Source organism: Mastigoproctus giganteus, chromosome 13 (assembly GCF_048544385.1).
Source record: "Mastigoproctus giganteus isolate SK-2022 chromosome 13, ASM4854438v1, whole genome shotgun sequence".
Lineage (NCBI taxonomy): Eukaryota > Metazoa > Arthropoda > Arachnida > Uropygi > Thelyphonidae > Mastigoproctus > Mastigoproctus giganteus.
The window spans coordinates 54,359,054-54,386,418 of NC_143587.1; the positions used below are offsets into that span (position 1 = coordinate 54,359,054).

At 39.2% G+C, this 27,365-nt stretch overlaps 1 protein-coding gene across 2 annotated transcripts; it reads right to left on the reverse strand.

The window, feature by feature from the left end:
- Positions 1 to 1,548: 1,548 nt before the first annotated feature.
- On the reverse strand, positions 1,549 to 24,915 carry Dsk (Drosulfakinin). Of its 2 annotated transcripts, none has more exons than XM_090387713.1 (2): positions 24,821 to 24,915; positions 1,549 to 1,989 (listed from the first exon to the last, which is right to left on the reverse strand). In XM_090387713.1, the coding sequence occupies exon 2, from the start codon at positions 1,974 to 1,976 to the stop codon at positions 1,602 to 1,604; it is 375 nt and encodes a 124-aa protein (XP_090243839.1). In that variant the 5' UTR covers positions 1,977 to 1,989; positions 24,821 to 24,915; the 3' UTR covers positions 1,549 to 1,601. The 2 variants fall into 2 exon arrangements, with proteins under 2 accessions (XP_090243839.1, XP_090243840.1); XM_090387714.1 differs by having other exon boundaries at positions 24,807 to 24,886.
- Between the last annotated feature and the right edge of the window lie 2,450 nt (positions 24,916 to 27,365).

Below are 27,365 nucleotides of genomic sequence, written 5' to 3' on the forward strand. Positions count from 1 at the left end.
AGGGGTATAGGATGTTTTTAATAAATCAATAACAATGAATCCCTTTGCAGAGATTTATTGTTTTTTTATTAGAAAGCAATAATAACAATTATCATATATTTTTCACCCTTTTATTATTAGAATATTTTTATTCTAATAATTTTTTTTTCCTCATCATTATTATTATTTTTAGGAAAAATTAAAATTATATATTTGGGGAATATAAAAGATTAGCTGAAGTCAACGTACTACATTTTTTGGGTCTCTAATAAATTCGAAATATTCGACATTTCGAAATTTTAAATTTGAGGAATACGTTGCAGCTAACTGATGCTGCCATCTGACGTCAATTTGTGAAACAATATTTTGTACAGAAAATTTCGCAATTTCCAAAGTCATTGAGGTCAGTCAAAAGATGAGTTTAATGTATTGATATCAGATAAATTGATGAATGAGGGAAAGGACATTACAATTTCGGAAATGTAGCGGACTGTGACAGTTTCTTGTCTCTGGTTTATGAATCCATCGATCCTCCCGTTCTGAGATTTTGCCACCAGAGCAATTAATTTGGTAGAACCTTCAAATTACTACGGCAGGGTGGTAACAGACACTTACTGGACATTCTACTGCGCCGATCAGTTTGACATGCTAACTGTTTACGTCCATATACATCACAGTTATTTTTACAAATTTTGGGGTAAATCTGTTTATTTTTTTAGAGATGGGACAATTTCAATACCAAGCAGAGTATTTGCTATGGTTATAGCGCATAAGCAAATACGATAATAGTATTAGTATAAGTCATATGGTGCAAGAAAGACCTAGGCTTCTGCCACTAAAAAAAATAAAAACAAACTTAATTAATTAACTGCCAATTTGACTCCTTCCTCACGTAGATACCCATCCAGCTGACCTTCAATTCTCCCGGCTTCAACCACATGTAGAGGTAATTTTTTGGTTGCCTGCAGCTCACATGTTTCGTCTTTCATCATATGGAAGCCTCTTTTCCGATCTCTCTAGGACTTGCCCGTCTATGCCCCCCCCCCTTCCTTTCAAGAAGTTGGACATCTTTTTGGATTATAACTTCTCCATCTCTACAAACAAATGTGAGATAAATCATCAATAAGACGCTATGGTACTTCCTTACCTCCTGTCTTCATTGCTTGGAGAACATCATGTCCTATCCCATCGCAATCCGCAAATCCCTTTCTTCTTCTCTTTTTCTTTCAATCCCACCAAGTGTATAAGTTATTTGTGTGGTGGATTCAAATGGCAAAAAAGACCCAGACAAAAACGAATCCAACAATGACTTACCAGAAATATTTTTTTTAATTTCCTTTAAGATACAGAAAGTAGAACTTCACATAAAGGAAGATGATTTTTCTGAGCAGGCGGGTGTACGTGTGTGTGTGTGTGTGTGAGTCTGTGTGAATAAAATGATTGCTTTTTTTTTCTCAGCCCAACGTTAATGATTCAACAAAAGTCACCCACAATTAAAATTTTCCTTTTTGTTCTTCTGAAACAGTGAGCGCTCTTCCAGCATCCCCCCAAAAAAAACACGGTCGAAGTCGCATCCAGTCAGCTGCGCGGTGAACCCACATCGAGCACCCCCTCGCGGCCAATCATTTCCCGAACCGCATATGCCCATAATCGTCGAACTTCTTCTGCGTCGTTTTACTCCGTCCGAATCTCATGTGTCCGTAGTCGTCGAACTGCCGCTTCTTCTCGTGGATGCTCCCCGACCATTCGTCGTCGTCCTCGAAGTCGGCCACTCCGACATCGGGGATGCTCTCCTCCTCGTCATCGGGGTCGCCTTTCGCCTGCACGTCCTTTTGCTGACGAGGAAACGGCTGCATGTTGCTTGCTTCGCGCACTCTTGTGACGTACGGGATGACCATCCTGGCCAGAGTTTGAAGTTGGGATTTGTGGAGGATGGGAGAAGATTGAGAGCAGGTGATGACAGCCAGGAGGATTGGGATGGAGAGAACTGGTTTCATCCTGGAGCTGTATCTGGAAAGAGAAATGAGAACAGATAACTTGAAGTTAGAAAGACGTACTGTAATTAATATTCTCTCTCTCTCTGAAAAAAATAACGGAAACACCTGTGTTAACAGTTACAGGTATGCACTAATATGATGTGTGGCTACCCTTTGCTTTTAAAATAGCTTATATTCTATGTTGAATGGATTAAAATAAAACTTGAACTTTCAAGCGAGGAATATTGGACCATTCTTCATGGAGGAACGTTTCAAGATTCTTGAATGATGAAGGTGGAGGAAATCTGCTTCTCGCTTTCCTCTCAAAATATTCCCACAGTGGCTGAATAACGTTTAAGTATGGGGTATTCAGGCCATGGGAGATGTTTAACCTCAGTTTAATGCCCCTCAAACCAAGATTCGACACATCTGGATGTGTGCATTTGAAAATTGTCACCTTGAAACATGGCATCGTTTATTGGAAACAATGTTTGCACCATGGGATGAACCTAGCCACTCAGAATATCAACGTAATCAGTGGCAGTTCATGATGATGATAGAACCCAAAAGAATATCAAGATATTTCTACTGAAACTGTGGTTGATCCCCCTCCGTGTTTGACATTGGTACTCAGGATGATGCGGTTCCTTTGTAATTCACCAAACGTGAACAGTCTTTCTGATTCAAAGGTGTTATCCATACCTTTGTTCTCTTTTGTTCCCCCTAATCAAACATTTGTAGAAAGCCGTTCGATGCCTTTGCTCAGCTCACCCCACGGCTCTTTACAATTGAGACTGGTGCAGCGGTGTCTCAATGTGCTGAAACCGCAACTTCACCCTCCTGAACTCATATAATTCTAAAAATTCTAATTCTAATTCTATATACTGCAGTCTAAACGTGAACAACATGCATTTGTTTGAAGAGGCGAAAGGACGTAATCAAGTTTTCGTAGTCCGTGTGGATGTGCTCTTTAATTTGGTATAAGTAGTTAGGCTACTACCTTCCCAAGAGGGATCGTTCATATTTTGTGGGCAAGGTGAAATAACAAATGTCAATGTACAGCGATTGGTGCCTTTGAAAGGTTGCATCGTGAATATTAGATGAGTATTTGGCTGATGTTAAGAATGAGACCAAAGAATTTTCTAAAGCAATTACGAAGTCTTTGTAAATTCTCAGAACAGTAATTCTCAGAACGAGTAATTATAATTGCCAAGAGGCAATATGTTTGATAAGTAGATATCCGCTGGAAATATCTAATGACTATGCCACTGGACAAATTTTGTTCGCTATTGAATGACAGATATAAAATCAAATCTACTCTGGCTTTTTTGCAAAGTTCTTTGTTTATACTCTTATGAGAGAGTCAGCAACGAAGTTCCTTTAATACGCTTGGTCAGAAAGAACGAGTCATAACTCGAGGATGGTATAATCAGTACAAACCAGAAAAACAAAACTCAGGATATAGATAAGAAATGGTACATGGTTACGCATAGATGTGACGAGTTAATCCATGGCGGAGAAGAGTTCCTTATGCAGCAAGGGTAAAGAAATTATTGTAGAACTGAAGATTATATCACATAAAATTGAAATGGCGATCCCTATATCTCAAATGGATTTCAATGGGATTCGATTCAAATACATCTGAAACCTGACTCCATGCAGAGAAACAGATAACACATCTAGGCATATTACACATTATTATATTAAAACAGCAGAACCCCCAAAGAAGCGTGGTGGGGTTATGATCGGAATCCATAAAAATCATCCATCCTCCGTAGAGCAACTCAGAAAATTGAGTCCTTAAACATCTCATTATCATACGAAAAGCGGCAACATCACAAATTTAAGATGCAGCTCGTGGTAACATACGTTCTCCCAGACCATGGACCAGGAGATGGAATCCAGTTGGATCATGATTCAGGTTAAAGTCTCTTCTCCTACTATCATATCGGGCGACTTAAATTTTCCCCTCCCAATGTTCGGCAATGAAGAAAAAGAGCTCACAAAGCTATTATCAGGTATCGTTCTGGAAGATCCTGACGTATCACCAAAAAACAAAAGAATTTGAGCAGCTGGATTTGGGATATAACAACATCAATGGGGGTACAAGCGTTCCTTCACAACTCAATTCTCTTTAGACCATTTGTCTATCGTTATAGAGCATCCAACTAATATACTTCTTTACCAAGCCTTCGCTTGGTAAAGAAGTATATTAGTTGGTATAATCACCATCTTCCCTCCTAACACTGGGTGGAAAATATCTGAGTTCGAATCCCGACATTAACGTGATTCGAATTCAAGTCTGTTCCACCCAGTGTGGGTTGGACAACAATTGTACTAACTGATCAAGGATGAGTAACGGTTAAAACTTCTGTATAGTAGAATTAGTGCAAACGAGAAGGAATAAAACTCAGGATGCAGCTAAGAAATAGACATTGCTTATGCATAGAAGATGTGACGAGTCAGTCCATGGCGGAGTAGGCTTCCTTACACAGCAAAGCTAAAGAAATAACTGAAAAACTTAATTTCATCGCCTTACACCTTAAACGAGATTGCTGATATAGGTGCAGCCAGAGCAGTTCGCACGTGCCGTTAACCAGGCCGTGATTTTCAGCTGAAGTTAAAACCCTCTTTGCTGAACAACAGAGATAATACAGGACCTTTAGGAAATGTCGATCAGCACGAAATTAGTAAGGTTTACTACCAAGCAAGATCGACTTTTATAACAAGGTTCAAGCCAATAAGCAAGTCGTTTACAATGGGCTCGCTGCTTATAGAAGAATGGGAACCAGTTAAGATAAGCTTTAAGTCATTCTGCGCTTGCGGAATGGGCTGTCACCACCTTCAACGATCTTGTAAAAGACATCTCTGGAGTGAATAACACCTTTGTTTCAGGGACAAAAAAGGCTCTTCTCCATGACCATTACCAAGTGGGATCTCATCTAGGCCATTAAGAGTTTCCCAAAAAAGGCCACTGTGGGACCAATGGATTACCACTATGTAGCCCTACATAATCGATCTACTCTCTCCAAGCATATATAAGAATATCCTGCAAACCGCCGATGTGGAAACTATCTCAGAAAACCTATGACTAGAAATGCTCCTCCCTGTATTAGGCGGTCTTGGCCAACTTGTGGCTGCCCAGCTGTATTTGCGATATCATTCAGATATTCAGATAAAAGACAGTTAAAACAGAAGATATGTTCTGTGATGGCTACGTCGACAGATAAGATATCACTGATATCACATTTCTACATTTTGTCAAGGGTATAGATGACGGTAGTTAATGCATTATTAACCTCAAGTACAGTACGGCAACTTCAGCAGTGTAATACTCAGAGATAAGATGTGGAATTCTAGAATTCGTTGTCAACGTAGGGGTAACGTACCGTCTCCATCCACAGCGCAAGAGACCGCCCGGAGTCTTAATTGTCCAACTATTTGAACTTTGAACAGAAGTCCCAGTCGCCAAATCTGTACCCAATACAGTACACGGCACCGCAAATGAGAATCTGCAGTATACATGGCCAAATACAATGGTCACTGAATGTAAATTTATGGATATCGCTTCAGCCTTTGGCAGATTCTCTATCAAAACTTAACTGAAAATATTGCATGAATAAAACTCGAATAAAAATATCTGATCAGAATTCCACCCCTTCGTTGAAACAATCGAAGCTCTCCTATCCAATAGGCAAACGTAAGTAACTCAGGAAAAGACAGTTCTAACGCACACCCTGAACAGAGATGTCCCTCCACCCTGAAAGACTCCCGCGATTATTTTGTGTAGGTTAGAACTGTCAGGAACCCCTCTGCTTATCTATTCGTTACTGCGATCGACTCCTTTCTGTTGCTGCCCGTGAATTTCCTTTTTTATAAGGACGACCTTAAGATGTTCTTCCCCTCCAGGGATAACTGAATGCCCAGTTGATTTCTAAGAATGCGTCTAGTTGACTCGATGCTTTGTAACTCAACAACTGGGTCTTGCTTTGATCCCGATCAAGATTACTAAAAGGTCCTTCAGTGCGAGAAAACGGAAAAGAGGCAGCGTCCCTAAATGGGAGTCCCATTTAGACAGTACGACAACACAAGGATCTAGGTATGGTATGGGGCAACAAACTTACCTTCGCCTCTCGCCTCGCAGATGCGCAAAATAAAAGCCTCGGTAGCACTGTTGCGTTTCAGAGAAGAGCTAACAGGGACACAGAATTCCAACTTTGTAACACCTTATGTTGGATTGGATTTCTCTGGCGCATTAGCAATAGTGGCTATTATGCGCCACACCTTATGTAGTGAGATATGTATGTGCCCCCTTACATGCCTCCCCAGTCCGAAAGACTTTGATTTGCCAGAGGGAAAAACAAGTGAAACTATTGAAAATAATGAACACTTCTTTCAAGAAATAAAACGAATTAAAATGGCCTTGAGTCAGCCGAATTGGATAAAAATTTTCTTTCTCAAATTATTTGTTAGTTTCGAAAGGTTGGATTGCGGAAGAAATCAGCTGGCCAAATTTTAAAAATCTTCCAGTCGAGAGATGAGATAGTTTTATGAGCTTTTTTCACACCTAGCCAACTTCATCGACCTCGAAAGAGGGTTTCGTGGTTTTTGGTTCTCAAAATCGAATTTGCATCTCGCAAAACAGAAAATTAATCACAAAATGAACGTTTTATAAACAAGATTTATTGACGATTCATAGCCTTAACTCCTTCTCCACAAATTCTAAACAATCCTCTGAAATTGAGTTTCAGACAGGTTTCAAGTTCTGCAAACAGTATCGGAATAGACACATTACTTGGGCACTTTAATATGATTGATGAGAACTAATTGCGTATTTATACAAATCTTCTAGGAAAGTGACGCAATTATGTGGTGTGTTGGATATGCAAAAGATTTCGATAAATGTGTATGGATACCACTAAAACATTTACAAACTAACGATTGAGAAAGGGTCTCACCAACTCGGCAGCGAACCAAGAGAGAAAACTTAGAATCCAGGACAAATAGAAGACGATTATGCAGTCTGATGAATCTGAATTTACAACGTCTCGAAATGATGGTAAAATTCTGGCCATGTACTCACCTGCTGTGTGCCATGAGTTTGTTATGTACATTATGCACCAAAGGAGCTAAGTCGCGAGGGTCAGTACACCGTTTTTAAATTGTGAGTATTTTAAAAAGATTGGTGATTCCAGCCCCATCTAGACTGAAGCAATTTTTTTGGAATCTATTCCCACACTGTAGCCAATTTATTCGGTGTCAGAGGGACTTATAGACGATACACACTGGCGCTTATTTTCCTCAGTCAAAAAACCAGCAAGGAATAAATCCCAAATTTCTGGTACATAAACCACGCAAAACTCTTCGAAACAGACTAACGATCATGGTGTGAAAAAGACTATAAAAATGCTTCCAATCTTGACAGGATTCGAATCCAAATTTTCTTTACACTCATGGAAGAATGCGTAAGTTTAGTTTAGAAATTTACTGCTGGATTTCCTTCTTGATTAGTTTTTGCTCTGGTTCGTTGATTGTTTTCGATTAGCCTTTTTGCAATGTGTAGACTATGTGATAACTTGCCATATTGGGGAATTTAAAACAGCTTTTAGGAGAAGGTGATTGTTTATTTAAATCCAATTTCCGGTGCATATGTTTTTTCTAGTCAAAACTCTTTTGATGCAGTCGGGTTAGAGTTGTTGTTGTCATTGGGGTTTAGGAGAATCAGCGACTAAGGCCATATTGTTCCATGTATATTATCTGTAAATTGAGTGTGTTCGAACTGACCAAAGAATATGCAATTTATGGACATAATACACACGGGTGAATGGTGTACTTATTAATTAATGAATTCAGGGGTTGGCTAAAAGATAGGAGACAGAGTGCAGTCATAAATGGACATTACTCAGGGTGGACTAGTGTAGCAAGCGAGTTATTTAAAGATCAGCGTTGGAATCACTTCTGATTTTTATCTTCTTCAATGATATTGATGAGGGAATGCAGGGGAAGTTATTCAAATTTGCTGTTGATTTAAAGGTAGGGTTAACGACCAGGCCGTTTTGCTTTAAAATGACTTAGATCGATTGCACAAGTCGGCTGAAAAATGACAGCTGAACTTTAATGCTTCTAAATGTAAGCTTTTGCTGTTAGGTGTGTGTGTGTGTTAAGCGCCAAAGCAGCTAAGACTATGAGGAGTCAGTATGTTGTGTCTGTAAACTGCGTACATTCTCTAGCCGATTCGTCTGATTGTCGAATGAAAAACCCAGTTTCCGGTAGAAACTCATGCAACCATCGCCTGAGACCAGTTAACTCAGTTACTGTGTGAAATAATTTCTCATAAAATTTTCTCACGCCATTGACGGAATTTGAGCCCATGCCTTTTTTGCCCAGTTTGGGAGAACGATGATTATATCCACTACGCTACCCTCAAGGGTGTAAAGTTTTGCAACTGTGGAACAGATTCCAGCAGTTACTTATAAGCTAGAGGAGTGGAGGTAAAAATGGACAGGACATAAAAAGACTTGGGGATCATGATTCAGACATGAAATTTTCCACTCAATATAAACAGGCGGCTAGGGAGGCTCATGGTGTCCTATCTACAACATATAGGATCTTTGCAAGCAGCGAAAAGGATGTCATTGTCACTTTGAATGGGACGATGGTGAGATCCATTTAGAATATTGTGCTCAATCCTGGACTACATTTTCATTGTCGAATGAAGAATTCAATTTGTTTCTCTTAAAAACTTTTTCCGTTATCTCAAAGATTCGCATTTCTGAAAACAACAGAAGGAGAATAGTTAGCCGATATATTTTTATATTTATATTTGGGGATGGCCACGCCAATTCAGTCAGAGAAGTTTACAATGAAGAATACATCTTGCCTTAAACAGAAAACATTTAAAAAAAGAAAAGTTGATACACAGTTAAAACAGGAAAAAATCAATAAAAAGAACTTAACAAACGGAAGAAAAAAAAACAAAGATGCAATGGATTTAGATGAAAATGGCCATTCAAAGAGTCGGAAAATAATGCAGACTTCAGAAGAAACTAACAGCAACAACTGTGAAGGACGTTGGATAAATGATTTTACAATTAAAAAGGAAGATGATTGAATTAAATTCTGAACATATCCATCTCTCCCACAGAGCGAAGAAGAAATTCGTATTGCCCTCAAGAATCGCCATTTCCCACACCGGGTGGAAAAGACCTGAGTTCGATTCCCGTGGATGATGTGGGGAATTTTATGGGCTTTTTACACATCGTGGTTGAGTTAGTCAGTCTCAGATGAGATAGCATGGTTTTTTCTCCTGGAAACTCGATTTTTCATCCAGTAAACAGAAAACTGACCTCAGAACAAGCAATTTACAAACATAATAGGAGTACATGGGGCGTAATATGGCCAAAGTCACTGAAAGGTCGACCAGCATAACTATCCCTCGGCCAAAAGTACCACAGCAACGATGATAAGGGGATGGAAGTATGGATTAAGGATCGATCATAAATACGATGACTTCCAAAAAGTACAGAAGCACCCAAAAATGTAATCAAAAAAGTACGACACCTTGCACTTCTCAGGACAATAGAAACCACTTCTCGGGATAATAAAATGTGGAAATCACGTGGAGAGGCCTCTCTTCCAGCAGTGGAACAAGCCAGATGATATTGCTGAAAAAAGGAATAACGATGTTTGAAAATAATACAGAATGATGTTGGTTTCCCAGTATCATTCGCGCCTGTGGTTACTGACCTTCGCTTGTTTAAGATCCTTTTGTTCGTTAGCAAGGAGGAGAAAAAGAAAGAATAACCGCGGGGATAAACGTAGTTATTCTCATTTCTGCTTGAGACCAGCTATCTCAAAAGAGAGTGAAAAGGGTCAAAAATTCCTCCGATCTTGTGACGACCCTTGAATTCAGATGGCTAAGACACGATGATGGCCTTCTGAGAATTGGTTTTCAGACTGATTGTTGATCACAGTCTGCCTCGAAATAGTCGGAACATGTAATATTTTCCAAAACTATTGAGCATATTTGTTTGATACCTTGAATTTTGTCCAACAGTGTAGGTCCCACCAAATGAAGTCATGTCGGTTCATTTCATAATCCCACAAGAGACGTCAGAAAAGTGTAAATATTGAATATGTAAGCATGCAAACACATTTTGTTTTTCGGGTTTTTCCTTAAGAAAAAGTTACTAGGGGGTAGACCACCTCCGTCTGATTCAAATTATATTCATCGAAGGCACGAAGGTGAATTATATTCACCTTCGTGCTTAATAATCAGCTATGTATTCATATTTTATCTTCTTATTGAAAAATTCTCCAATTTGCCTGTCAAATACTTTTTCCACCTCTTTGGAGTTCTCACAAAGGAATTGGTAAGATTTTCCTAAAGCAGAAGGCGAAGACGTATTCAATAAAACCTCGGTGTAACTAATTTGCTGTGGGCTGTTCTAGCGAAGCTTTTCTTGACATAAAATCTGTATTTCATCGATAATAAAGGATTCCTTAAAAAGGATGACTGGAGATGGAATAGAAAATTAAATATGTTGTTGCGGTGGTTTCAAGAATGCTGACAGCAGAAGTATACGGGTGGACAAATTAAAATGACTCTCTTTTGGCCGTAAATCTGCATTTCCCATAATTGAAATGTTCAAAGTTCTGGTCTTCCCGGTTTCTATAGTAATTACTTTATAGAAATCCAGATAACTCCACTCATGAAAAAAATTATGTGGATAACTTTGCAATAAATTTACTAAGCCAGGCCAAGGATTTTGGTTCGAGGTTCAAAGTTTAGATCTAAATGCCACAAGTCTCATCAAGTGAACTGATGAGAGTTGTGGCATCACAAATTACGCTGCATCTTGAGTACTGCATACAGGTCTCTAGACCTGTATGCAGTACTCAAGTGGATCTGTTGGGACGAATGCAAAGAAGATTGCAAAGTAATTTCTTTTTAGAACACACTTTCATCTGTTGCTATGGAAGTTGCAAAAACTGAGTTGGCTTTGCATTAGCAACACCTACATCATACCTCGTGAAGACACCTTTTGCCCTCAAAACAGTCCGTAAAAATCTTTCCATAGACTCCACAAAGCGTTGCAGGTGTGCCCTGTGGGAGTGCTATGCACGCATTTCATGATGTGCCAAATAATGTCCGCACATTGTCAGGTCGATGGTCGTAGCATCGAATGTCCTTTTCTAGCAGCTCTCAAACATGCTCAAATTTTGTTGAGATCGAACGAAGTGGACAGTCATGGGAGGATGAAGAATTCATTGCCATGTTCCTGAAACCAGTTATCAATCTGCCGAGCATTGCGGCGTTTTTTTGTTGATGTAGGCTCGAGTTGTATTGATGGTCACAGTGGATGCACTGTCATCGTCAAGGGTTGTATTTGGTCTGCAACGATAGCAAGATTGGCGTTCTCATCGGACCCTTTTTAACGATGAGCATAGGACCTAGGGCGAGCCACAAGAGCAGTCCTCAAACCATAACGCCATGGCCTCGTGTTGCTTTCACCAAATAGGGATATGTCCATCAGCATGATAGATTTGGAAACGGGATTCATAAGACCAGTTGACAGATTTCCACATGTTGGTGGTGCGGTGTTGCTGCTGATGTGTCCATGCAAGCACAGTTTGCCGTATCTCGCAGTGAGCATAGGTACCCGTCACGGCAGTCACTGCCATAGCCTATACGAGTTAATGTCTGACGCATGGTCTATTTGAATATTTGCAGTTTGCGTGAGCGTTTGCCATTTAGCAAATGCTCAGGACTGTGACAAATGTTATCAAAAGGGGCAGAACCCCACGACACCCGACTCGTCACTGTCAAGCAGCACCCAGCAATCTTGGCATCTGACGCCACGTCGTTTTGTCTCCTTACCGCTTGGCGTGGGATTGCTGACACTGACCCTCTGGGAAGTCTGCGCGGTAGCACTGTGGTATCGTCACCGTCCTCCCCTGACCGGGTGGAAAAGGCCCGGGTTCTAATCCCGACTATGACGCGAGGAACTTTAATGTGCTTTTTTCACTCTGTGGCTGAGTTAGTCAGTCTCAGATGTAGATGGCAAGAAATTATCCCCAAGAAACTGGAATTTTTTAGTCCAGCAAAACAGGCAAATCGACCAGAGAACGCACGCAATTTACAGACAAAATAAATATATGAATAGATGTAAGAAATTATGGGTGGCTCTAATATAATAATTGAATTTTTTGGCCCCCTGGGGACTGGTGTGGGAATTCGCCTTGTCTCAGGCCCTCTGCGGTCTAATAATCGCTGGGATGGCAACCTGCTCCCACACAGGGCACCCTGACCCTGTGACTTTTTCGTATCACACCTTGTGTCGTTCCCTTCAATCTGGTGGAAATTTTTCCTCCATCCACCCGTGCATAACTGTATCTCCCTCTCAAGTTAGTGGTCTTCCTCCTCTGTGCTTCTCTTCAACAAACTCTTTTTTTTCTGGTCCCTCCCTGGGAAGCTCAGGTGACTCCGAGGTTCGCCCCACCAGAATACTTCCTTCTGAAGGATTCCTTCTTCCTTTGTGGCACGGTCCACTCTCTAATGGACGGAAGAGGTAGTTAGTGGTGTTCCACGGGCCCCCGGCTAAGAGGCCAGATGAACAACATAAAAATACAACCCATCATTAATATTACGCAAAAGTCCGTGTGGATATTGGTCTGTATCGACTGCTGTTGAGCCAATAACAGTAGACGTATGACACCATAGAATGGGAGTATTTAATAATGTTGGCTGTTGTTGAGATATTGGCACCTGCACGCCTCGACAACAAAATCGAAGTCGATTGATTTCGTCGTCGAACCATTCTTCGAACTATCTTTCATCAGCCGTTCCGGACTTCGAGCCTTCATCAGCGTCACAGACCAGTCCATTCCCACACAAGGTGGTGTAGATAAATAATTTCATCGCCTTCTTAGTTGACGAAAAAATCATTAAGTACTCTCACAGTCATTCTCAAAACGTAATGGTCCAGACTGCTGTTTTATCTTCTCCTGATGTACTTCGCAACGAAAATCGTTTCAGAATAACGTGAAACGTTTTTAATAAATAAATGATAAAAGTCTAGGAAGAGGCGAACCTCAGAGCACCTTGTGGAGTATCTCTGAAGATGATATATAAAATTTAATCAACATGATTAGGAGAAGTCTTCCTCTGATAATCCTAGAACAAAATACGATCTGCAACATGCTACCGAATGGTATCCACTCTTCTTTCTCTCCAAGCGATAAATCACACTAAAAACCAGATTAAGGTATGCTTTCTTTTCAGAAATGTTTCTTTACATTCCTGCAGGTAGAGTGATGTAGTTATTACTGAAGGATTCAGAAAAATTATGGTCTTATTATTACAGAATAGTTTAGGGCTAAAGCCTCGGGTTACGTAGGGAGTTAACCATACGTAACTTGAGGTTTAGATTACAGAATGGTTTAGCCCTAAACTATTCTGTAATCTAAATTACTCCACACCATTAGGCATCTCTCATATTGTGGATTTATACTTCGCAACTGTGTTGCCATCATTGCAACACCAGGGTACCTGCCCACCCATTGATGAGAAGACAATAAGCTCCAAAACGGTGTCGTATGGGTGATGGTATCCGCTGAGAATAAGTAATAGTCTTCTCCTATGGTGAAGCGTTACTTATCCGAGGTAGTGCAATATCATGGCAACTCGTGATGGTATTCACAATATGAGATAAACTTAATGAAATTGAAAAGTGTTATGAATAAATTCTATTGCTATTAAAGTATTATTAAAATTATTATTAAATAAATAACAATAATTATTATTAAAATATTATTTATTATTTAACATCATTATTAAAAATAAATGTAAAAATTTTAAAAATTAACGTAAAAATTTTATTTCCTGTAAATATTTTAACAGGAAATTCAACTACAGCTAATCTACTTTATTGGATCATATTCTGCAACGCGGTATTGATTGTAACCTGCCACAATCTACTTTGATTTGAGTACAGCATTCGATACTGTTCCTATAGAAGTTTTAACCAAAATGTTTATTTATAGCATTAAGAATTTAATCCTTGACTGGTTGGCATGTCTTTTAAAAGCTCGGATACCATCTGTATGTATAAGTGGTGTTACTTCCCATCACTTTCGATTAAACAGTGGTGTCCCTCCAGGATCTGCCCTGGGTCCATTTTTGTTTAGAGTGTTTTTGAATGATACTTTATTGGACTGGAGGCATCTGCTCTCACTTCTTAGTTATGCTGACATCAAAATTTACTCCCCTATATCTATCTACCTTTTCTGCATGAATTTTCAGTTGGCTTATGAAAATGTGTTCAATTGGGTGACCTTTAAACAGTCTTAATCTGAACTTAAAAACCTGCTTTATTCTTCTTTATCATGACTGTCATACGCGAACTCTTCTACCATTTGATTATGGCTTGGGAACTAATTCTATCAATAGAATGTTTGAAATTAGAAACTTAGATCTGATCATCATCACTCTACATATAGTTCACACTCTACATCTTTAAATTTCGTAAATATGGGGAGTGTGAATGTTTAAATAAGCCTAATCTTACTTAGTTTAAGTAAGATTAGGCTTATTAATCTTACTTAAACGAAGATTATTATATGTACGATAAGAAGAATATTTCTAATTACTGTATTATATTTTATCTCTCTATTAAGAAGCCTTGTTCCATAGTTAAACAAAGTTATGTTAAAACTGGACAGAAAGTTCGTAACTTCTTTTTGTATTTATCAAGACAGATTTAAGGACTTTTGCTCTTCTTCGTTATAGCAATTAGCAAATTAGGGTTAGTAGATTTTAGTTTTGTGTGCGACACCAATCATGCTATTCCATACAAAACCAAAATCGCGAAAAAGATGCCAAACCATAATAAGGCAGATGGAATCTCTTACAATTTTCTGTATTTCTTTTCATTCATCGGTGTCCCAGATGTTTTAAATGGATTAACTGTCATCAGAAATTTCCGTGAATAATTGCTCGTTAAAACAAAGGAGGGATGCTTCAAGTCCTAAGTTCGTGTGTTCAGAAAATACAGGGATTCAGCTGTGCCGAAAAAATAATCGCGACACACACCAATCTTCTTTTGTGAATATTGATTTCGACATCGTAACAATAGGGGACAACCCCCTCGTCTAAGCACTAATTCCACTGGAGGGCAAGGATCGATAATGACTCGTTTTCGTTGCTCAAAGATGGAAAATTCATCTTCCGATTTGTTATTTTCTTAAGCAGTTAGAGAACCATCCAGTTCTCTTCACCATAACGTAATAAACTCGAATTGATGAACTCCTTTCACAAATAGTTTACATCAACACGGGCAATAACAGAAAACATCAGCTCTTTCTTATCTTTTCGTTTTATGGAATTAAGAATGGATATTCTTTCTACTTTAGTTGTTGTTTTTATTGTTGGATTTTAGGAGTATTGGCGACTAAGGCCATATTGGCTCGTGTTTATTGTCTGTAAATTGCGTGTATTCTCTGGTCGATTTTCTGTTTTGCTGGATGAAAAATCAGAGTTTCCGGGAGGGAAAACCATGCTATCCTCGCCTGAGACCGAATAACTCAGCTACGTTGTGAAAAAGGAAGATAAGAATTCCTCATGGCATCGATGGGATTCGAACTTTTCCACATGTGTAGAAAGGACGGCGATCCTATCAATTGTGCAACCCACGAGGGCACTTTGGTTGGAAAAATGGTGATCGGGAAAAAACTTGATTACACACATCTGTTGTATTACCTGCACCTGGATAAGGGAATTGCTGGAATCCACTAGTATTGCACTATTTCCAGTGGATGCGGGATTCTTTGGGACCCTTCACCACCATACTTGAATATAGAAGACTGCTACACCCATACGACTTGCGTTTCTTCCCACACCATGGCGTGGACGGGTACTGGGAATCAGCCTTCCTGGTGATCGCTGCTTCCTGGTAGCTAAGTGGCCAGAAACAACTAAACAACACACTACGTAAACATAGTATTATGCTCATTTCTGGCCATTGTACAGAGTTTTGTATATCATCACAGAGAACCACGACGGAGTTGAACTAACGTTTAGTGGCCGCCTTACATTAGACACAACATTACTTGGACCACAAATTGGACGATGTGGTTAATTGAGAATATTGAGTTTATGCTTTTGCTATGGTCTGCTGAGAACTGTGCAACCACATGATTGCTATTTATGAATGACAGAAAAAGCAAGCAAAGCATCACTTATTCTAATGTAGCATCGGCAACAAGGCTTAATTCATATAACGAAGACCTGCCAATACCAAATCCCTAAAATCATATCTATAGGAAGCAGTGATGAGTACGAGTATTGTGAGGATTCTTATGTTGCAGAATGATTGAGGAATTTTTACCGGGAAAATAATATAAAATGTTTCGCCATTGTTGAACCAAAAAGGTTCTTCTTCCACCTTTGCATATAAAGCTTGGATTAATGAAGAATTTTGTTATGGCACTGGATAAAGAAGGAAGGGGATTCTGCTACCCAAGAGAAGTGTTTCTCAATTTTACAGGATCCTAAACTAACAGTTTGGCAATCGTTTAAAGCAGTTGTGCGTGGATTTCTTGGAAGAAGGAAAGAAGATAATTATGAATCCCTGGTGTCAACGATGTGACAAAGATATGGGCTGCCGATGGTCTTTGGAAGTTCATTTAGTTCATTCCTAAGTCTTTTCCTGAAAAAATAGATGTTAAGTGAGGAGCAATGAGGATGCTTTCACCAGGACATATCCACGATGGACATATACACGTAAAAATGTATTAATGAACTCAGGAGAAATAGCAGAGATCGCCAAGTTTCGCTTCTGCCGCGATTATTACTAAATCAGAGAGAAAAACAGCAGGCGGATCAAAGTCACTCACTAGGCCTCCTCTTCCATATTTGTTAGTACGTAATAGACAGCTTGAGCAACCTGTTAATTTTCTCTCTACTTTAGTCATGCACCGAACGGGTTGTTCAACTAGTTATAACGGCGGAAAAAAAACCTTGTTTGTGTGGTCAGAAAATCCCTGTTTATCGAAGGCTGTGCCACACAGAAGTATTTTCTATCTCTCTTTGCTCTCAGCTGTTCTGAAGTGCTGGTAACAATCTCAAGCAAGCACTGCATGACCAGCCACATAGCTGGAATTTCCAAGAGCAGTTCGCGCCAAGATAAGACGTTGACTGACTAACAATAGGACAAAAAGAGAGAATTGAAAGTTATAATATAGATAAGGATATATATGACCTCAGAGAAATGGTTTTCAGGACTGTCTTCTCGCTGCTTCTCTGGCCAGCAGGAGTTAAACGCCCTGATGATGTGCTCTAATTCGTACAGCGCAACAAACTTGTTTCGTAACGAGTTATTCTGGTATTGTCCTACTTTCAAACAGATAGTCTTGCCAAAAGTTAAATTAGTAGTTCGTTTACAAAACGAGGCACTGCTTTGACAGCCTGTTGCAGGTCTAACTGGTCCCTCATCAGATAGATGTTAGTCTCTAGTAACAGATATCGTTCGCTATATTATAATTTTAACATTAGCATTAGTACTGTCAAATGAGGCAAAAAGCAAAGTTTTCCCGCATCAGCCAAAAAAACGAAACAAAAAAAAAAAAAAAACCCGACATTCCCATTTTACCTATTCATCCCCTCCAGTAGTTTGTCTAGTTCTTTCTTGAATTCCTTCAAGCTATCGACTTCCCCAACAATTGGAAGTTTGTTCCAGCAATCAACCATCCGTTGGCTAAACGCGAACCTCCGCACATTTTTTCAGCAGCAGCTTCCTCAATTTAAATTGTGTCCCCTCCCCCATGTGTGTCGTCTGCGTAAGAGGAATAATCCCATCAGCATAAAGCCTGCTCAATCCGTTCAAGCCCTTAAACACCTCAATCAGATCTCCTCGCAGGTTTCTAGACTCCGGAAGTTGCAATTAGCAGGAAATGGAAGCCTTTCTTGGAAAGCACAACCCTTTGTTTCCGGCACCAGTCTCGCTGCCCTTCTCTGCATTCGTTCCAGAAGCTCTACGTCCTTCCTAATATTAGAACTTCAGACCCCTGAGTAGTACTAAAAATGTGGCCTGGCCATCGCCTTATAGAAATGAAAGACTTCGAATATGTGGGTTGCAGAGTTTGGAAACTAGACACCTTAGAGGAGATTTTATTGAGGTGTTTAAGGCTCTGGAGGCATCAGTAAAATGAATGAGGACAAAATTTTCAAGATTATAAATGATGCTAGAACTAGGGGACATAAATTCAAGTCACGGGGGGAAATGTTTAGTTGGACTGCAGTAAGTTTTATTTTAGCCAGCGAGTTATAAATTACTGGAATAAGTTGCTTCATGGGTGGTAGAGGCTAACAGTTTGGGGAAATTCAAAAGGTCATCTGGATAGTACCTTCAGGTCAGGGAAGCGCATAGGATGGTAGGTTTAATTTCCTTTTCTTTTATTTAGTTATTTATTTATATTTTATTTTTTATTTATTTTTTTATTTTTTTTTTATTTTTTATTATTTTTTATTTTTTATTTTTTATTATTTTTTTATTTATATTTATTTTATTTATTTTTTATCTTTTTTTTTTTTTTTTTTGGCTGGTGCAGCATAAGCCATAGGCTTTCTTGTACCCATGCGGCCGTTACTAATACTAATACTAATCTGTTCCGGCAGCCTGTCTGCATTGCTCAGAGCATTTCATATCACATTGCACATTTCCCCCCAGGTCTTTTTCATTTTCCACTACTCTGAGTGTAGTACCGCACAGTTGGTACGTTTCTCTTGGGTTACTGCTACAGATATTCAGTACTTTACATTTGTCAATGTTAAACTTCATTGCCACCTCTCAGCCCACCTGCCTCAACTTTTCTAAATTCTGTTGCAGCAGTGTACTGTCATTAGTGTCATTAACAACCCTGCCAACCCTTCGTATCATCTGCAAACTTGGACATTAAGCCTGATATATGCCTTCATCAATATCATTAATAAATACAGAAAACAACAATGGACCCAACACCGAACCCTGGGGGGCTCCACTAATATCAGCCTCCATTAATTACCACCCTCTGTCTTCTCCCACTCAACCATCCTTTTATCCATTGTAGCAACTTACCCTTAAAACCATTCTACTCCAATTTGTACAGTAGTCTTCCTTGTGCAACAGTGTCAAAAGCTTTCCTGAAATCCAAGTATATAATATCAAAGTTATTCCCTGCATCCAGTTCTTTTGTGACTGCATCATAGTTATCCAATCAAATTGGTCAGGCAAAGACTTTCCTTAACACACCCATGCTGTGTCCGAGCTATAATTGAAGTCTGTTGTCTAGATGATCCTGCAGCGCTTCTTTACCAGTGCCTCCATTAATTTTCCAGGAACAGAAGTTAAACTAACTGGTCTCTAATTACTCGTGTCACCTTTAGATCTCTCTTTGTGAACTGGGGATACATTTGCACATCTCCAGCCTGTGGGGACCTCCCCTGAGTCCAAGGATGCTCTCATAATTATGGCTAAGGGTTTGTTTACTTCCTTCGCTATCTCTCTTAATATAACTGGATAGATCCCATGGTGCCTTTCTTATGTTTGACTTCAACTCTTTCTCTTCCTCTCAGTTATCACAAAGTTGTTTGAAAGTGATTACAAAATGTTGAAAAGTGATTTCGCATACGGTATGGTTACTCACGTCGAACAATTCTTTAAAACTGTTTGGTTTGCTTGTTATCACTCGCGATCATTTACTATCGTATTATGGATTGGTCTAGTCTTTTAAACATGCTGTCTAAGCAGTCTCATCTCTTAACGAAATGGCCAGCGACCTTTTGGAAAGGCCGTCTGTTACACACCTAGAGCATGCGAATTCAGGCGCACGACTATTTCTTTTAATACTCGACCATGTTCCAGACCATTCGTGAGCTAGAACTGCAGAAGACCACATCTCTATCGATTATCGTTGTGAAGTTGTTTGGTTGTTGTGTTTTCGGCGCATCAGCAACTTAGGCTTATATTGGTCAGTATGAGAGATTTCTGTGGTCGATTACTGCTTGATGGACGAAAAACCAGAGAAAAAACCATGCTACCTTCGCCTGAGACCCGGTGTGAGGAGGACGCTAATCATAACAACTGCTTCCCACGAGGGCTGTATGTGAAATGTCTGAAAATATCATCTCAGTCTGACTTACCGTCTGCTCTTGGGAGTCATCGGAAAGGGAAAGGCATGGTTTTTGTGTGTCATTATAGGTTGTGGGATTTTTTCTAAGAAGCGGAGCTTTCGTACACGTCCAGATCAATGTTAGACCATCAACAACCTGAGGCAAGGTCGCAATCTATTTCTGCCCTTACTCATCGGATAAGTGCTTGAACACTACCCAGTTATTCGTACCCTTGGCAGCAGCGACAAGAACACAGGGATCAACCCAGACCATCCGAAATTATCTGCATGGACTTTATGCGAGAAGACTAATAGTGTGTGTTCCATTGAGTGCCTGACTTCTCCGTCGCAGAAGAATATTGTCACCCTAATTGGAACGACGAGAATGGAGCAGTTCTCTTCGCAGATGTACAGGAACTGCCGGTAGTTCTGATTCATGGCGGTTTCTACTGGAGTGAGAAAGAGGAATCTGAAACAACCCTGTGTCAGAAACACAATCAGTTCGATAGAGGTGGACTGCCGGTTGTGGGTGGAATTAAAGTTTCTACTCAACACCATGAGGCACACCAGGTCAACAATACATTGGAAGATGATGGTATCAACTATATGGATTGGCCTGCCTTCTCCTGCAACGTAAATCTCATGGAGCACGTCTGGAACGTCCCATGGAAGGCATATTTCAGCTTATCTTCCCTGTTCGCGAAAATTAATCAGCTGCAAACAGCACTTGCAGAAGAGCTTAACGATTCATTGATATTATCGATGCATCAACTAGTGCTAAACATGTCTGGCAGTTTCTGGATAGCACACCATACTCCTAAAGGCGCTCTCTCTCTCTCTCTCTCTCTCTCATCTCTCTCTCTCTCTCTCTCTCTCTCTCTCTCCTCTCTCTCTCTCTCTCGACTAAAACAGATTTTAGTGGTGTCATTACCAATAAAGCCGCAATTTTTGTGGAACTTCTTCGAATGTCTTCGACACACGCTGATCGGACATTGGCTTCAACTGATCGTGAGATGCAAAAATGTCATCGTATTTATAAATAATCGTTTGTAACAAGAATTAAACAATAATATGATCCAAATGCACATATTTGGATCCTATTATTTGCTGTCATTACATCACATTAAGGTAGAGAACTACTGACACAGTTTTTCAAAGGGTTTCGCCCTCAACAGTATAATATTGCGAGCTGTTTCTGAGAAGCGAAGGAAACAAAATTCATTGGTCCACTACACTGCTCGAAAAAATTACAGAACAAAATGTTTTCACGAATATTTAATTGTGAACAGAGTCGCCGAAAGCGAATATTTGATACAAAATGCATATGGCACGCAAATTCCGAGTACCCAATAGAAATCGACCTACCACCTAACATAGCGGCACATATGCAAATTATTCGTGCCTATAAAGCACGGGTTGCGATCGCATTAATACATTCCCGTTTTTTTTTTTTTGGCTTGCTCAATGCGATAGCCACATCTCTAGTTCTCAGAATGGCAAGCCATCGTAGTTTAGATGATTCTTTGAGATGGTGGGCCGTTTGACGACTTGAAGCGGGCAGTCGCAGGCTGAGGCAGGACCATTACAAGAACAGCTGGCCAAGGTCGCCCAAGGGCTACGTCAACGAGAACAGACCGCTATCTGGCTCTAACAGCAAGATAGAACTGTACGATGTCCTGCCATCAACTGTCTCTTGAAGTTACTGCGGCCATAGGTGAAAATATTTCCAACCGGACTGGTGTTAAGAAGGCTCAATTCAAGTGGGCTCTACGCAAGGAAGAAAGTGGTTTGTATCCCATTGACCCCAAATCACTGCAGAGCTCATCGAAACTGGAGCCATGAACATGTGACTTGGAGCCCTGACAAATGGGGTACAGTTCTATTCTCTGATCAGTCCCGTTTGAGCCGTAACTGAGCCGAGAACAGGTCCTCAAACCCTATGTGCAACTTTAAGGGTACGGTTGGCCCAGATTTTCCTTTCATGCAGGACAACGCCACTGCACTTAGAGCTCAATAAATGGCTTCTTCCGCACAAACCGAGATGGATAAGTTTGAACAGTGGTTGCAAGGGCAACCTTACAACCACTGTTCTGCCTGCAGAGGTGAGCAGTGTTTCCACCGATGTGCTTTTGTAAGAATTGGGAATGGTTAACAAAATGAGCTAAATTGATTGCCTCTTTCATTTTAGGTTTCGTGAATTTTTATTTACCTATGAATATTCAAAAGTGTATGCCATCTTCCCAGGAATAACTAATCGATAACAGTTTTTACTATTTATTGGCTGATTGCCATTCACCTAGCCTTTCGCTCCAAACTTTTGTCTAGTTCTGCCTTGAATTTATTTAAGCTTTCAACTCCCACAACGACAAATGGAAGTTTTCTTCCAGCAATCAACTACCCGTTGGCTAAAGGAAATTTTCCGCACACCAATTCTGCAACTCTCTTTCCTCAATTTTAATTTATGACCTCCCCAGGTTGCCTAATCTGAGCAAGAGGAAGAATCCCATCAGCATTGAGCTTGTTCAAACCATTCAAGACCTTGTACACCTTAATCAGATCACCTCGCAGGTGCCCAGTATCCACACGTTGCAATTTGCAAGATTTAAGCCTTTCTTGGTAAGGGCACACATTTGTTCCCGTCACCAGTCTTGTTGCCTTTCTCTGTACTCGTTCCAGCAACTGTACATCCTTCTTGAAATGAGGCCTCCAGACCTGTACAGTACTCAAGGTGTGGCCTGACCATTGCCTTATACAGAGGAATAATCCCCTCCTTATTCCTGCTAGCAAAATTCCTGTATATCATTGACAAGATCCCGTGACTTTCTCTGGCAGCCTGTCTGCACTGCTCTGAAAACTGCATACCTGACTACACAAGTACACCGAGATCTTTTTCATTCTCAACTGCCCTGAGTGTAGTACCACACAGTTGATATGTCACTCTGGGGTTACTGCTACCCATATGCAGTATTTTGCATTTGTCAATATTAAACTTCAGTTGCCACTTCTCAGCCCATCTGCCCAACTTTTCTAGATCCTGTTGCAGTAGCACACTGCCATTAGCAACCCTGCCAATCTTCGTATCCTCTGCAAACTTGGATATTAAGCCTGATATACCTTCATCGATGGTTCACTTGATGTCAACGTTTTGACTCCAATAACTGACAAAGTAAATGAGCATTTTCATCTACTCTCACATGTGAGTTCTGTACACAAAATTAATCCAGAAGTTTATCAAACTCTTTACAATGCATTAAATAGAACAAAAAGGTGTGTATCATTTCGATGAAGTATTAAAGTAATTTTAAAGACAAAATAATTATAAGTATGGTATTTTATGACGTATTCTTTTATTCTAGAAATACCTTTAGACAAACTAAGGAGCAGATATTCCTTATACATTCATCGCATCTGAAACAGCATTATTAACCTATAATCTAACTTTTAAAGAACTAATTCAAGGAAGAACTATAATTTTCCACACCCATTTAATATTACCAGTGGTGGGATTCAGCCGGTTCGGCAGAACCGATACCTAATTTTTTGTTTAGTTCGGCATACCGGTTGTTAAAATGGAACAGGGTTCTCTCTAAAGAGTTTCCAAACATAATAATATGGCACTGTTCATCGCCTCCATCTTGTTTTAGATTATTTGATAAAGGAAATAAAGCGAGTAAATCATTTAAAAATATTTATTGATAAGATATATACTATTTTTCATCAATCCAATAAGAACCAAATTGAACTTTCCAAAATATCTGAACAACTTGGAATTGAAATTATAAAGATTGGTAGAGTTTTGGGACCAAGATGGGCTTTAGGGGAGCGAACCGGTTGTTAAATTATTTGAATCCCACCACTGCATATAACCTTTCAACAAAACTAACCAGCATAAGTTGATTATGACTGTAATACATTTAAAACTTATAAGTAATTATAAAAAAAGAAATTTTACAATAAAATTACGAAAGATTAGTTGAATTTCCTAATTTGCAATTGAACTTTAAGTAACACACCTTCTTTTATAAAAACAAATTACAGCAAAACAATAATAAAGAACTAATGACTTCTGTATGACATTGACTGCGCAGAAATCTATTTTTCTGTAATTTTCTGATTTCGCGACTTTGCAAATCTAGTTTTCCTTGTGATTTTGCAAATCTAACCTTCTGTAACCAGAAAAATTATCTTTTTTTGAAAAAAGGGAATGATTTCAGTGTTAAAAATCTACGTTTAGCTTTTACAACCAAAATAATTTAATGAAAAATTATGAGAATGAAATTGTTAGCTTAAATACATGAATAACTGGGGGGTAACACAGAAAGGTAAGCAAGCAGAGGTGGTCAATAAATTACAATCCCACTTCGTGTTTGCAGAACTGTGGATCACCAACTAGTCTCTCATAATGTTCTTAAAGAAAGTCAATATTCTTCATCACTTTGAAGGGTCGATTACTTATTCTATATTTCAACAGAAAAATAAAATGCTTCAGTCATTTTTTTTCCAATCTTTTATAACTTATTACAACTTTCAACTGTACACGAAACAAAAGCGCCTAAAATTGACAATAAAATCAAATAGAATAAATGAGAAATGTGAAAAACAAGGGAAAATTAAGAGATGGATATATATAGAGAGAGAGAAAAAAAGAGTTAAAAGTGCGAAACAAAGCAGGGATAGCTAGAGGTGTTAATGCTTTATACTAACCAAAGTACACTCACCACAAATCAATTAGTTAGCAGCCTCTGGTTATCCCAGGACAACACACAGATCAGTTCGCAGTGCTCTGTGACTGTTCGCACTTGAGATTCCACCCAAGTTTTATAAGAAGTGGCGGTTATCGAAGTTAGAAGGCAGGAAGACTGCGGTAGGTCAGAGAGAGGCAAGACGTCACCGGAATAGAAAACAACTGATTGGTGGAAGGGTGATGAGTGATGCTTTTCTGTGTAGGAGTCGGAATTTTGTGTGTTACGGATTACTCGACCCCTCAACGCTCTCCTTCTAAATATCACTAAGAGGAGGAAGGGATAAACAGCAATAAATTAAATTGTGTACGGATCCACTGCCTAGCGCTGCAATCAGTAAGATTTTTTAAAACTTTTCTCGAGAAATTTATAATAAATGAATTTTTGCAGTAGTCTCTTGCAGATGAGAAGATAAATGAGTTTTTATGGATTTTAATTTTGTCGGATTCTTACACTTGTTAACTGAATTTGGGATTTCTATCAACGATGACTTGTATTACTTTTGAAACAAGAATAGGGAATGATTTCAGCGTTAAAATCTACGTTTAAAGTGATGACTATCTATTTATGAGCATATTTAGAACTTCTAGAAGGTAAATTCATCAGGAAAATGAAACTTTAGTTTCTAAGATCATGGCGAATGTTATCGCATTAGATACATTTTATTAGACGACATATTTTATTTTTCTAATACCACGATATAAATCTGAAATTTGTTATATTTTGATCGTTTAAAAATTAGCTTTATATCAAATTGAATACTCAGTTTTATTTTCTAAAAAGTTATTACAAAAGGTCAATTCAATTTCATCCAGATTCAGCAGAATCAGTGTATGAAATAGTAAAGGTATTAAAATTTTAAAGTGCCTCTAAAGGACCGGCATCTGTATCTTCTCATAGGTTTCAAGTCTAAAAGGAGAAAATCATGTGTGGTATTTGATAAGTTTTTTTGATTGCGGAAAAGCTTTCCGGTACATTGGAAAGTAAACTTAGGAAGTTTATAGCTGATGCAATCTTCATTAATTTGGGCGTGGGTTGGTTGGTTGGTTTACGATGACTATCGGTTGTCATTATGACTGCTACTGATTCGCAAAAAGTTGAAATGGAGAGGCAACTCAGGTTAAATGCATTAGTCTCTCGAACCAACGCTCCAATTACACAAGCTTTGTCTCCCTAATCATGGAGAATGAAAAATATGATAGGTTTCAACAAAAACGGTTAAAATTAATCGAGAGATTCTCATCTTCCTATATTTAATAATATAATTAAACTGACAGTACTTGTTGAAGAAGATTTCTTGTTACAAGCTGTAATAAGAAACTTGAGGCTCTTTCCCAAGGTCTTTTGAAGCCCTCGTGGGTAGTACGTCCTCCACACACCCGGTGGACCTAAGTTCGAATCCCCTCGATGACGGGAAGAATTTTTAATGGCCTTTTTCACGATGTGGCTGAGTTAGTCGATATCAGGCGAGGGTAGCGTGTTGTTTTTTATTCCAGAAACTCGGTTTTTCATCCAGCAAACAGAAAATCAACCTCAGAACACACAATTTACAGATAATATACACGGCGCAACATGGCCTTAGTTGCCGATGTTCCTGAAATCCAATAACAGAAACAAATTGTCTTGTGTGAGATTCAATTTTCTGGAAAGATCTTAATGTCGTGAGTCAACTCTGTTTAAACATGGCTTACTCCGTTTAACTAATAAGAAAATCTCTCTTGCAAGAGAAGTCCTGGAAATTGTTTTATCCTAAGAGATTGGCAGGTCCGATGACAGCTTGCGTAACTCAGTCAGCATCTGTATAATCTATATATCTGCTTCAAATATTTTCTCGCAGTGTCCACTTTATTAGGCACACTACGAGGTCAGCGTAGGAACTGGTGCACTATGACTTGATTGGCCAATTAGCCAGAAATTCTCAAGAACAAGAACAAAGATACGTCGCATGATTGTGGCACGTGACTCGGGCTATAAACTGTATGTCCCAGAGAAAAGAAGCGTCCCCAGCAGGCATGGAGAAGGCACTGGGGATTGTAGATGACCTTATGGACAAAAAACGGGACCTTAAGATTCATTGAACGCGGAATGTTTGCAAATATCTGGAGGGCAGATGCCCGTGTTGTCACAATGGCGCCGGAGTGTATTCTTTCATTATCTTTAAATGGTGTATTTTCTATGTATTGTCTTATTTGTTTCCAGAAATATTTGTGAGATAAAAAATTTTAAGTCAGAGGCATTCAACCGGTGGTCAGCTTTCCTGATTCTGACTTAACGTTAAGACTTTAGCTAGGCATACCTTCTCTGAGAGACCAGATTCATGGAAAAACAATGCTAATAGAAAATATACTAAGCGAGGATCCAACTGTACACAGGTTGTAATCTCCTATATGTCCAGTTCTTATGTTTAGTTGGATTGACTAAGTTTCGGTGGTCTGCAATCATTCCAGATGTAATTTATTGTGTTTCTTTATAAAATTATAATGAATTGTGTGGCTTAAAAACACGTTGATTGTCATTTGCT